This window comes from Solanum stenotomum, chromosome 3 (assembly GCF_019186545.1).
Source record: "Solanum stenotomum isolate F172 chromosome 3, ASM1918654v1, whole genome shotgun sequence".
Classification (NCBI taxonomy): Eukaryota; Viridiplantae; Streptophyta; class Magnoliopsida; order Solanales; family Solanaceae; genus Solanum; species Solanum stenotomum.
In genome coordinates, this window is record NC_064284.1 from 11,423,869 (window position 1) to 11,438,375 (window position 14,507).

The following is a 14,507-nucleotide window of genomic DNA, read 5'->3' on the forward strand; positions in this document are numbered from 1 at the left end:
AAATTTAATGGTGGATACATATACATGGTTAGACACCCCATTACTAAAAATACAACTCAGATCTTAATTAAGATTACTACTTATTGGATACACATGTTTCAAGGGCTATATCAAAGTAATATTGGTACTACCAAATCCATGTCACGGTAACCAAAGAAAGCCTTAGAAGAACACCAACAAACAAAAACTCTCTACAATACTCCCTTTGATCCTTTTGCGTTGTGGCATAACATAATCAAAACTAAGATCCATTTCTTCCGGAGACAAACAATCAAGACCCACTCTGCTTTAAAGTTTTCTCTGTAGCAGTTACTTTGATTTGATCTAGTTATAAATGAACAATATAGAATAATATTTGGGTTCAGGAGAATTTGTCGGCCATATTGGTGATGATATCTTGAGAAGAAGAGAGTAGATTAGCTATTGTTGGAATGAAATTGTCCGATGAAATTCCTGAATCATAAAGGAGGAGACATAATTGAGTGATAAATATGGGAGGGAAGAATTAAGAGATAGTGATTGATTTAGAGTGAAAGAGTTAATTAAGCAGATAATTAATCAATCCTAATTTTAAGGTATGTGGGTATCTAATAATCTAATTGTATCTTCAAATAATATACTAATATATGATATAAAATATTAAAAGTGGTAATATATGTAATTGTTTGAAAGTAAAGATAAACACGAAAGTGGTATACTTGCCAAGTTGCATGCAATGAATTCACTTGTAGGAGGTTTTTTGTGGAGGCAAATTTCCTATAAAAAAAAGGAAAACAATTTCACATTTATAGAATCAAAGGAAAAATGACATGATATACCCTTCAATTTTGATATACCCTTATCGTTACACAAATGACTCACATATATCCTTACCTATACAAAAGGAGCTCACATACCTTGCATCTAACGGAAGTGAAAAAAATTAGTTTTAAATTTACATTTTTTACTTTTAATTTTTTTAAAAGATCATGTAAGGGTATATATTTAAAGTATATTTTAATCTTTTTCATATATAAATCATATTTTGATTTCTTTGATTATAATTGCTTGATTTTCTCATTCTTATTTTTTTTTCTTTCATTCTTTAGTATAACGAAAAAAAATTAAAACTATTTTTTTTGTGGCTATGTTATAATTTTAAACTATTTTTCGGCTATATTGTAATTTAGTTTTTATATTAGTAAAAAAAATGGGACATCTATAATAAATTTTACAAAAAAAATTATTGAAACATAAATAAATTTGATCATTAAAATAATATATTTAAATTATTCATTGAAATAAACAAGTTATAAAAAATACATGTGAGATAGATCAAATATACCTCATATGGATTATATATTTTTTTAAAATAATTAAAATTAATTTTTTTCACTTTTGTTAGATGAAAAGGGTGTATGCGAGTCATTTGTATAACAGTAGGGTATGTATATGAACTACTTTCATAATAAGAATATATCAACTCTAAATGACAAAGTTGGAGAATATATTACCTAGAATCAATATGGTTCCTTCGTCTCTCACATTAAACTAGTGAGTCAAAAAATCATTTTATTAAAAAGAAAAAATCTTTAAAAAAATTAAATCATATAATACTAAATTGAATCCATTTTAAATGTGGTTTAAGATGTTATTGGAACCCATGACACCCATTAAGAAAATTATTTCTTAATATACTTTATTGACTGTTATTCATTCAAAAAGAGTATGCATTGAAAAATGTCAAATATAATCCAGACTTTTAGAAATGATATGCATATATCCATCATTATATCTTGAGGTTCTCTTACTTCCATACTTTTATGTTATGTTATTTATACCCCGGCGAGATACATGGCACAATCTCAATAATTTATTCGATTACTTTATTTTTTTCCAAAATTTAAAAAATTCACCCAACTATCCATTTATTTTACCCGCATAATACCCATACTAAAAAATCCAAACCAATAAAGGTATAAAAAAAAAGATGGAAAAAATTATCTGATTTTCTCCACCGCCAAATTCTCCACTTTTTGCTCACTCGCCTCCACCCTATTACAATTCACCACCACCTAAAAACCCTAACAGCGTCGATCTTGTTGCTTTACTCATCTTCTTTTTTTTCTTGTTTTTTTTATCTTTGCCAAAGATTTTGAAGATTTGAAATGTGTTAATGAATTTTCAACCATGAAAACACTTGATATTCTGATTATTGAGAATAGGAATTGATGAGATTGAATCGAATGCTTTGTAAGGATATTTTTAGATTGGGTCAGTTTTTTTAATTTGGATCGGGTAAAATAAATGAGTAATTAGGCGGGTCTTTTAATTTTAGATAAAAAATATAATAAAAATGAAGTAAATCATTGAGATTGTTGCTCTGTTGGACTTAAAGGTATAAATGATTCAAAAGTATTTCGATAAGAGTATATACAATCTCAAAGTATAACGAAGAGTATATGAATATCATTATTAAAAGTTAAGAGGTATATCTGACCTTTACCGCTAATTTTAATTTAAAAGTAGTGTTATTTGACTAAACGGCATTTACCCTTTCAAGTAGTGTTCAAGAATCATAACAATATACAATTTTAAGTTGTATGTATTTTCATTAACATAAAGACATTTGAACATAAATACATATCTGAATTATTAAAATGTTATTTCCAAATTAACACATTAAATGATTAAGATTTTTATCTTAGAGTTTAGTTGTGCATAGTTTATTTATTCGTAAACATAATAAATATACAATTTAAATTTTAAAAAATAAATAAATGTTCATCAAGATAAATTTAAATAAAATATTAGCTTATATATTAGATGTTAACGTGTTTTAGTTTAGCATGTCATAAAGAAATAGACCCAATCATATGAGCAGAAGCTGATACATTATTACAAAAAATATCATAAATATTAAGCGGAAATAAGTCATAATTACAAAATTTATAGTCCACAAAAAATTATTTTTGATCAATATAACTTCATTATCTTCAAAAGAAACACTCATACCAACTTTTTCTAATAATTTTACATAAAGCAATTTGATACGAATATTAGGAACATGTAATACATTACTCAATGTCAAGATTCGATTAGATGTGAATTTGAGAAGAACTTTTTCTTTTTTCAAAACCTTAGTTGTCCTTGAGTCACCAAGATAAACAATTTCTTCTCCTTTCTCAATTTGAGTGTATGATATAGTCATTTTTATTTATGCTAATATATCTTGTAACATCACAGTCTATCACCTACTTTCTCACAGACTACATATTTATTGAAAATGTCAAAATTGAATCAACAAAACCAACAAGACACTTGGTAAGAATAGTGTTTTCCTTTGGTGATTGTTCTTGGTCATTTATAGAGAAGATGAGACGATGAAAGAGTGAAAATAAATATTATCAAAAAATATATAACTTTGGGACAAAGGAAAGACGTTATGATTATCAAGTTGGATGACTACGTACTAAAAGGGTTACAATAAAATATTTTGCATTGGCTCAAAGTAATTTCATATCATCCACATAAATCTTTTGAAATAATTCGTATAATAGTAACGAATTATATTACATTTAATACTATTTTTTCACCAACTACCAATTAGCTTCGGTACATATTTCATAAATTCAATCCTAACCCCCATCAACCTCTTATTATGTAAACGGAGTGTGTCCTCCACTATTTTCATCTTTTGATGTCGCGCTTTTCTTAACGCGTTTTGAAAATATGAGCATCACTTATTTGTGCAACGTTATTGTGTCCTCCACCACTTTCATCTTTTTCTTCTACACCTTGATATCACGTCTTTCTTAACGCATTTTGAAAAGTATGAGCAACACTTATGTATGTGAACGGAGTGTGTGTCCCACCATTTCCACATATCCTTTTCTTCTACAGCTTGGCGTCACGCTTTATTTAACGCGTTTTGAAAAAGTATGAGAACCACTTATTTAAGCAAACGTTATTGTGTCCTCCACCACTTGCATCATTTTTTTCTAAAACTTGTTATCGTGCTTTTTTCAACGCGTTTTGAAAAGTATGAGTAATATTATAAAATTTAAAATATAATTTTCATAAACCACATGTAAATAATACTATAGGAGTTATAGGTTATAAAATTTGTATTGTGGGTGAAAAAATAAAATTTATATTGTAAAATATAATATCTGAAAAATATGATAATAAGAGTATTTGATTTTTCATTTTTAATTGAGAAATTCTCTGTTGAATTTGTACATTAATCAAACACATATATAATATTTCATTTGCAGTTGAGTAGTACCGTAAAAAATAATTATACGAGTAGTGTGAGTTTAATGTCTACTGGTCACCGTTGAAATTTTTGTTTTATACTTAATGAGATTAATTAATAACTTGTTTTACATTACAATTTTTTTTGAAAATTCCTTTTTTTTTTTCTTAAATTCCTTCTCAGTCAAATCAGACGTAAAATTGGATGAGTAGAGATGGAGTAGAGTCCGATGTAAAATTTGAAGTTCTGTAAATTTTTGTTAATCCAAATCATTCAAAATGTTTTACAACCGGAGTAAAAGTCTGCTTTGTTGTTAGGTTTTGGTCTAATATTTTTTTTATATATTTAATAGTTTTTTAAAATTTTAAAAAAAGATTAATTAGTATAAAAATTACTAATTCTCAGAAATCGGCACCCAATTACCTAGACCCTCGAGTCATATTTAATAACGGGGGATTTCATTTTATTCTATGATTTTATTCTATGGTACTATACGCCACTTCGACCGGCATCGAATATACATAAACCAGTTAGAACGGTTTGGTAGCTGGTTTAAGCTACGAAATTATTTATATATTTATTTTATATTATATTTTATTTATATATAGAATAAAAAATTATTTATATATTAATTTTATACCATAGTTAATTGGTAAGTTTTCAAATGTTATATAACAAGTATTCATATATTAATCTATATGGTGTTTGTTGTGTTTTTGTAATTAATATTTACAAAATTTACGAGGGATTGTATAATTTACTTGTATATTAATTTACAACAAATTAAATAATTAATATATGTAAAAAGGGAAAAACACTATCAATTTTTTTTTAAAAGAAAATTTTATTGCTAATTGCTTAGTTACTTTTAACTTCTCTGCTTAATTTTTTTGCTAAATATTTTCTTTGACGGCAAGACAATGGTTGTTTTAAATATTGCATCATTTTAAATAGTAATGTGTCCATGTGGGCATATATATACCTTTAAAACACACCATTAAATAGTGCAAGGGGTAAAAGGTCCTCCATTAAGTTTGGTATCGTAACAACAATTTCGACCAAAATTAGCGTATTTTTCAGACCCTTTTCCCAATATACGACTCTTTAATTCCAACTTTCTAGGTGATATGTTTAAAACTTTATGTTTCAAAATAAGGAATTTTAATATATTATATTCCACATAGAGGCGAATTCATGTAGTAAAAATGAGCTATGCGAATTTGTGGTTTCTGCAAAATTAGGTATTTTATGTATATATTTTTTAAAATTTGGTATAAATATTATTACACATATGTTCTAGGAATTAATTCCCAATGTATTTTTATTTATTCTACTGTGCACTTATGTACTAGAAATTTTAGATTCGTCTCTTATTCTAAATATTTTTAATTTAAAATTATAAAATTTAAAAGTCTTTTGTTTTCTTAAATTCTTAGTCATAATAAAAATTAACTACACAAACAAATTGAAATGGAAGGATAACTTGTTAAGTTGCAGGCAGTGAAGAAGGGAAAACAATTTCCCCATAGAATCAATAAATGGAGGCCTTCTATGTTCCCGCATCTTTCAAGTTAAATTAATTTTAATTCAAAAAGATCATTTTTAATAAGAAATTAACTTAGTTAATATCACATACAGTTATTCAATTAATATATATTTTTTATATATAAAGAGTCAGTCTGTTTTATTTAAAAATATATGTAAAGGGAAAATGACTTAGTTTTCGAAAAATCGATTAAACTTATAGTTTAAGAGAAATCGAATTTCCAAAATGACAGAGTCGCCACTTAATTTTTAGTAAAAATCAAGAAAAATCTTAAGGTTTTTCAAAAGATTTAAAACAGATAAAATCAATTGAAAAGGGTTCGAAGTTCAATGTACATTCCGAGAAGGTGTTAGGCCCTCGGAATGCCCGCTAACTTGCGGTTGACCGGCGATTTGACTAAAAGTGATTTTTTGACTAACTTTGAAATTCTAACTAAATAAAAGAACTCATTTATATTAACTATATATTTTTTTTGAAATTTTAACTTAGTAAAAGAACTAATTTATATTAATTATATTTTATTTTATTTTTTTTTTATTTATTATTTTTATTTTTTTGAAATTGACTTAGTAAGAAAATTAATTTATTTTGAAATTTTAACTTAGTAAGAAAACTAATTTATTTTAACTTATTTATTTATTACCATTATTACTTTTATCACTTTATTTATTTTAAAGGGGGAATGAACTAAAGGGGAGTTTCTAAAGGGGAAGAACATGTGATAAGACGAAACGTAAAAGTAGAGCTAAGTATGTAAATATTTCAATTTGGATATATACGTATATATGAAAGGAAATGGTTATCTTCGGGAATTTAATTAAGTTAGAACCAATTCACGAATAAATATTAGTCAACATAACAAGCAAATAAATAAGAGCAAAAGGGAAGAGATATAAAATTTGGGCCTATTGCTGCGTTTTTGGGCCTCATTCAGCCCATTTTCGCTCCCAAAACCTGTGTATACAGAAAAGGTATATTGCTGTATATGGTCGTATTTCGACTCATTTTCGTGTATATGGGCATGCATACCGACCGTATACACTATATTTCGGCCTCCAAGCACTTGCAATTCGTTTTTCCACCTATAATTCAATATTTTGAAACGTATATCAAGGTATATTGTTGCATATCAGCATGTATACAGTCCATTTTGGACTCCTCCAAGACCTGTACATCAGTTTCAATGGGGCTGGCCGACTCGAAAATAAAGGTTTGAGCCTTTATGGCTCTCTCGAAATGCAAGAAAAAATATAGGAGTTCATGGTGAACTCGGGCCGATTTACATGCAACAAAACAAAAGAATAAGGATTAATACTCCCAAAAATGGCACAAACAGTGGCATACAAAAGAAAGACTAAATAAAGAAAAGGAAAAAATTGCACAGAGGCATAGATAAGACGAAACAATAAAAGTTGAACTAAGCAAATTTAATATGGAGAACTAGTCACATTTTTTAATAGTCAATGACACTAAAATAAACGAATAAACAGGAACTTCATATTATTAGGCAATGTAATTAATTAAGTTGATGAAATATTTGATAGCTAAAATAATGAAGTTGGTTTCAAACGGTGACTTTTAGCGCAAACCAAAAAAAAAAAGAGAGGTCATCCAAAGGCCCTCATATTTTGAGAACTCAACTACACATAGCTAATACTCCTCCGACTGAGAGAAAACTTAGACAAAAAAAAACCGAAGCCATAAAAAATTGTTCAAATAAATTACTATAAGCGATAAAAAAAACAGCGTAGATATACCAAAACGAAGACAAAACTAAACTATTGGAACAAAGCAATCGCACTACATGATGGCTTTGTCGATTGATCTGGAAAAAAAAAATAAAAAAAAATATATATGGGCAGTAACACTAACAGTAACAACCCAGATGAGGGGACATTGATGCTTGAAGACATACTAATGAGGAATAGAGACGAAACAAGCATATGATTCAAAAACGACACAAAAAGTCAATCTTAAATAACTATAACCCGATTCGAATGCCTAATGGTGGCCGGATGTAAATAACAAATGATCAGCCATAAATCTCAACAACAAAGGGGAATAAGCCGCAAATATTTACATTCAAACTAAGCAAGAGTGAAGCCAAGAAGAACCCAACAAAGATAGATTTAGCGCAGGACATTCAAAACCGAAATGAAATGTAAACAAAGGAGGAATGATGTATTACCTTTCTATGGACAGCAAACCGGACAGCAAAGAGCAGGACAGACTTCTTCCACCACTTACTTCGACTTTGAGACCCCCTGTGGGTTCCGGCAAATTCCCGATAGACCACGGACAAGAGAAGAAAGTGTATATTTTAGACGTATGTATTGTATCAGTGTTTTAGCTCAATGAACCTTTCTCTGTAAATTCTCACCAGAAAATTTTTAGCCCAAAAAATAAAAAATTCCCCCTATCTTCTCTAACGATTTCTCTAACAAAAAAAATTTTTAAACTCCAAAAAGAATTCCCCCCTATGCAGATGAACATAAAAGATGTTATATAGGGGAAAATTAGGGTAGGTTTTGGGGGGAATCCGGATGGAATTAGGGCCAACTTGAATTTCAAACTCAAAAATTATTTCACCATTTTGGGGAGACAACCTTTCTCTCAAGCTTCAAACCATTCCGGAAGAGGAAAGGTAGACGGACGGATGGATCGATTCCTTCGTCCTTGAGCGATGACATGGCATCATCTCACGCCACAAGGCGACTCCGCGTGCTGCTGCGACTGCCAATTGAAAGGGATGGGAAGAAGAAGACAACAAGAGGTAGCGTACTGCCTTCTGTGGCTGCTTTCCGTTTGATCGTTGTTCTGTCCAAGAACGTTTTTAGCTGGAAAGGTCTTTTGGGTTCAATTTTGTGAAGGAAAAGGGAGTGGGCCGGGTCAGGGAAATTTGGGATTGGGCTGGGAATTAATTGGTATTCTGTATGTATTGTTAGGAATGAATGGGTATTATATTGTTGGCTTTTGGTGGGTTATAAAATTGTTAGGAATTGGGCTGGGAATTAATTGGTATGTTGTATGTATTGTTAGGAATGAATGGGTATTATATTGTTAGCTTTTGGTGGGTTATAAAATTGTTAGGAATTGGGCTGGGAATTGGGAATGGGTCTCGGCTGAATTGGAAAACAAAAGGGGATGGGTTTTGGTATAGAATTGGGCCAACTTGGTCTCAAATTTGAGTTAGGGTGAGGGAATAAATGGCTAGAATTGCAATAAAGGGTTAGGTAGATGAATTAACAATCTAGCCAAATTGAATTATCTTAGTTAATTCGGCTAGTAACTAAATAAGACGAATTAATATAAATTAATTAATGAGCTTCTTAATGTTAACGAAATAAAATAAATAATTCGATTACAAACTAATTAACATAAACTAACGCCCAAAACTTAAAGAACGTAAATCAACAAAATGCACTTTTCAAATCAACAAATAAAATAACATAAAATAAGAATAATTAAACTAATAAACTAAAAAACTTATAAGTATTTTAAACCAAATTAATTTAATTGAATATTTAATTAAAACGAACTCTTTTTGAGACGATTTTTGAATATTCATAAAATATGGTAATTATATACATAACACGTATATTATTTAAGAATTATAAATAAGTGATAAACTATTTAAAATAACTTGAAAATATTTTATTTAATTTTATATATATATATATATATACATATTATTTTATTTTTTTTTTATTTTTTTTTTTTAATTTTCTAAAACTAATTATTCGAAATCGTTTGAAATTAAAGAAGCTCGATGATTAATCTATATTGTGGAGGCCCAAAATTGGGTGTCAACACAGTCAACTATCTTTTATAATCTCAAAATACTCGACTAAGCATTCTTCTCACAAAAAATCACTTAACTAATATTTTTCTCAACAAAAATTAAAGTCAATCAACTTTCTTTTATAACCTCAAAAATCAAAATCACTCAACTATAACTATTTTATCTACAAAGTCAGTCAACTATTGATATTTCATTTAGAAAGTCACTCAATCAATTTAAATATTTTTTAATTAAATTTTGTTGAAATACAATTTTGTTTTAAACTATTCTTTAAAAAATAAAAATAAGATGTTCATTTAATTATTTTATTAAATTTTGTTGAAACACAATTTTTGTTTTAAACTTTTAAAAAAAAATAATAATAAGATGCACATTTCAATCATTTTATAAAATTTTGCTGAAATACTATTTTGTTTTAAATTATTTTATTTTATTTTTTAAAATAAGAAAATATTTATTTTAATTATTTTATTAAATTTTACCTGAAATACAATTTTATTTTAAACTATTTTTTTTTAAAATCATATCTATTGTGTATCCAATACAAAATGATAAAATAATTAAAATTAGTATCTTATTATTTGTTAAGAAATTAGTTTAAAACAAAAATTAAGTTTCAATAAAATTTAATAGAATAATTAAAATGAGCATATCATTATTTTTTAAGAAATTAGGTTAAAACAAAAATTATGTTTCCAAAACAATTATTATTAAATAATTAAAATGAGCATCTTATTATCTTTAAATAATAATTTAAAACAAAAAATTGTATTTCATTAAAATTTAATCAAAAACGCATTTAAATTGGTTAAGTGATTTCTAAATGAAATATCAATTGTTGAGTGACTTTGTAGGTAAAATAGTCATTCAAATTGTTGAGTGCCTTTGTAGATAAACCTTAACGAGGAAATAGATGAGAAAGGGAGTTTTTGGATTGGATTGGAATTATTGATGTATCTGACACATTATTGAGTTAAGATTATATATATTCTTTATCAGTGTATCTAATTAAGTGCAAATGTATCTGAATAAATATATGCATGTATTGAAGATTTACGCATTATTGGATAATTATCCATGTATCTAGCTAGCACATAATTGATGTATATGACACATTATTGAGTTAGTATTATATGTATCTAGTTTTTTATCAGTGTATTTGATTAAGTGGATATGTATTTAACAAATTAATATACGCATGTATCTAAATAATAGTTCGTGAATTTGAGTTAAGAAATCTAAACTTTTCTAAATTACCCAAAAAGAGAGAGATTTTGATTATTTTTTTTAGAAGTTGTAATATATGCCATATCTTTTAAAGTTGTTGCAACATGATTTTCTCCTTAATTAATGGTTTTCAGTCATATCTCTTAATTAGACACACTTCATAATTAATGACTTATAATTATATTCCTTAATTAGACACACTAATTGATACGAGATACATGTATATGAAAGAGACATATACATGTATCCAAGACCCAAAATATGGTAAGGAGTGTAATATTGCAAACTAGTGTGAATCTAAGTAATTAGATCCTAAAGTAGTGAAATTTGTGTAAGTTGTCCTAAGAAGAATCCTTAGTTGAGTGACTTTGTGGCTATAAAAGAAAGTTGAGTGACATTCTGTGAAAAGAAATATTAATTAAGTGACATTCTGTGAAAAGAAATATTAGTTGAATGACTATCTGAGATATTTACTCGAAAAAAACTTGAAAAATCTTAATTTTATAATCTTAATCTTAAAGCACTATTATTTGAGTTTTGACTAAACTATTTTGTGTTTTCAGGGGAAATTACTTGGAAGACCAAGCTTATTTGTATGGTCACATGTGTTATAGCACTACTGGCTGTTGTTTTGGCAGGATCTTGCATTTACCTTAAGAAAAGAAGAACAACTGAGAGAGGTAACACAAAATTAAAAATTATTGGTTTAAAAAGAAGTACTAGTAATTAATGTTTCATCTAACCTATATAAAGTTGTATCTTTGCAGAGAGGAGAGAAAGGAGACAATTAATTAAATTGCTTGACATGGAAGGGAACTTACTTGATGAATTTTAAATGCTGAATTTAATTAAGTTGTATTTTGTTTTAATGTCAATTATATTCTTCTTATTTCTATGATACAATTACAGAGAATTACAGAGAAGAAACAAATTCCAGGAGTAATCTCGAGGAATATGAACAGCTAGTTCAGGGATTAAATCCGAGAATTTAGCTATAGAGAGAAATATAGAGAGAAGAAAACAATCTTATTATCAATCAAATGAATGAATGTCAATGATCTACTACAATCCTTTTATAGGCTCCTAGAGATTGCTAAAACAATTAAAATCCATAGCTACAGTAATAACATAATTTATCTATCTAACAGTGCTAACTGTACTAACTAACTTCTGGACTTGTTAACAGAATTTGCCACATCACATTAGTTATCGATTAGTTCTCCTTTTGCTAACTTGTATCAATACCCCTCTGTAAAGAACAAACTTGTCCTCAAGGCTAAAAAGAGGGAAATCTATGCTACAATTCAAAAAGATATTCCCAAGTGGCCTGATCAGCTTCCAAACCTAAGCACTGGACACATAGCTTTGTTACCCTTCTTAACCAACCTCCTTTCAAGTATAGCTTCAAGCGTCGGACAGTAGGGACTGGAAAGCTGTAGGACTAGAGGATAAGAAATGTCCTGAGGCACCTCATGACATCTCTTGAGCTGAGAAACATGAAAAATGGGATGGATCAACACATCAACATGAAGCAACAATTTATAGGCCACTGCTCCAACCCGTGCGTCAATGATATAGGGGTCATAATACTTTGTTGCGAGCTTGTTGAAAGGTCGAGCTGCCACTGAAACTTGTCTATAAGGTTGCAGCTTCAAATACACTCTGTCACTAACTGCAAATACCCTGTCTGATCTATGTTTGTTAGCCAAGTCCTTCATCATTTGTTGTGCCCGACTGATGTGAAACTTAAGCAACTCAATAATTGCCTCTCTTGCATCCAAGAACCTGTCAACCATCTCGTTAAAAGCTTCTCCAACCAAATAAGGGAGATGAATAGGTGGTTTTGACCAAAAAGAACTTCAAAGGGCGTGCATCTGATAGCAGTGTGATAAGTGGTATTATACTACCACTCTGCAAGTGGTAGATAAGAGGGCTAAAACAGAGGTTTGTCTGAGCAAAAACACCTCAAATAAGTTTCCAAAATTCTGTTCAGTACTACAGTTTGCCTATCAGTCTGGGAGTGATATGCAGTAGATCGTTGCAACTGAACCCCTTGTAGAGTGAACAACTCCTTCCAAAATGAGCTGAGGAAAATAGGATCCCTATCACTCGTCAAGGTAACAAGCATACCATGGAGTTTAAAGACGTGATCTAAGTAACACTGAGCTACATCTTGGGGTATAAGGATGTTGCAAGCTCATGAAATGGCCATATTTACTAAGCTGATCCACAACCATTAATATCGCATCCTTGCCCTTAGCTTTATAGAGACCTTCAATAAAATCAAGACACACATCAGTCCACACCCCTTCAGGAATGGGCAGGGGTTGTAACAACCCTGGGTAAGCAGCAATATCATACTTGTGTCGTTGGTAAACATCACACTTGTGGATAAAGTTTCTAATATCCTGAACAAGAGACTTCCAATAAAATAATGATTGAATTCTTCGGATAGTTGTATCTATTCCAGAATGCCACCTTGAGTAGTACAGTGCCATAGTGTAATAATGGTATTCCTCAATTGCGTATCATGTCCAACTACTAGACTACCCTTTCATCTGAGTTGGTCATTGCACCAAGTAAAGTACTTGAAAGGTTGAACCTGCAACTTAACAATCAACTCTCGTAATGTAGCATCTTGTGTCCAAGTGTTCTTAATCTGTTGGTACAACGTATCATTAGGAGTAAGAAGTGAAATAGCTAATAGCTCAGCAACAGGCTTCCTGAATAAGGCATCAGCAACCTTATTCTCAGAGCCCTTCTTGTACTCTATGGAAAAATCAAAAGCCATCAACATTGATATGCCAGCCACCTGAAAGTTTATATGAATATGTTGGTTGAGTAAATGTTTCAATGCCTTTTGATATGTCCTCACCACAAAGGATCTGCCCAACAGGTAGTGAGACCACTTAGTAACAACAAAAATGAGTGCCAATAACTCCCTATCATACACTGACAAGGCCTGGTGCCTCGGTGCCAAGGATTTACTAATGTAAGCAATAGGATATCCTTGTTGCATTAGCACAGCTCCAATACCTCTACCACTAGCATCTGTCTCCACTACGAAAGGCAAGGAAAAATCTAGCATAGCAAGTACTGGGCAGAAATCAAAGCTTGTTTCAGTGTCTCAAAAGTTGTGATCGCATCATCTGTCCACACAGACCCTTCATTCTTTAATAAGTCATGCAATGATCTACATATGCTTCCAAACCCTTGGATAAATCTCATGTAGTATCCTGCAAGCCCCAAGAATCCTATCAATAGTTTGATATTAATTGGTATTGGCTAATGTTGCACAGCCGTAATTTTTTTAGGATCAGTTGACACCACCTCAACACGAATAAAATGCCCCAGATATTCCACCTTATCCACTGCAAAAGCACACTTTGACATCTTTGCATACAACTGATATTGTTTCATTAAATCAAATACAGTTTCCACATGAACTAAATGAGCATTAATATCTTTGCTATAAATCAGAATATCATCAAAGAATACCAATACTGACTTCCTCAACAATGATTTAAAGACTGCATTCATCAAACTCTGAAATGATGAAGGTGCATTGGTTAAGCCAAATGGCATAACTAAAAATTCATAGTGGCCTTCATGAGTTTTAAAAGTTGTTTTGTAAGCATCCTCTTCAGCCATTCTTATTTGATGATAACCTGCCCTGAGATCAATTTTAGAAAAAA

General features: G+C 29.7%; 1 protein-coding gene across 3 annotated transcripts in view; it reads left to right on the forward strand.

Moving 5' to 3' along the window:
• LOC125859582 (putative cysteine-rich receptor-like protein kinase 9) overlaps positions 1-11,708 on the forward strand; it is a 21,024-nt gene extending 9,316 nt beyond the window's left edge. For 2 of the 3 annotated variants that reach the window (XM_049539356.1, XM_049539358.1), the window contains 2 exons: positions 11,376-11,492; positions 11,580-11,708. In XM_049539356.1, coding sequence (XP_049395313.1) covers positions 11,376-11,492; positions 11,580-11,647 — 185 coding nt within the window. In that variant the 3' untranslated portion in view covers positions 11,648-11,708. The remainder of the gene's footprint in view (positions 1-11,375; positions 11,493-11,579) is intronic. The other variant, XM_049539355.1, reaches the window with a different exon arrangement.
• Positions 11,709-14,507: the final 2,799 nt, after the last annotated feature.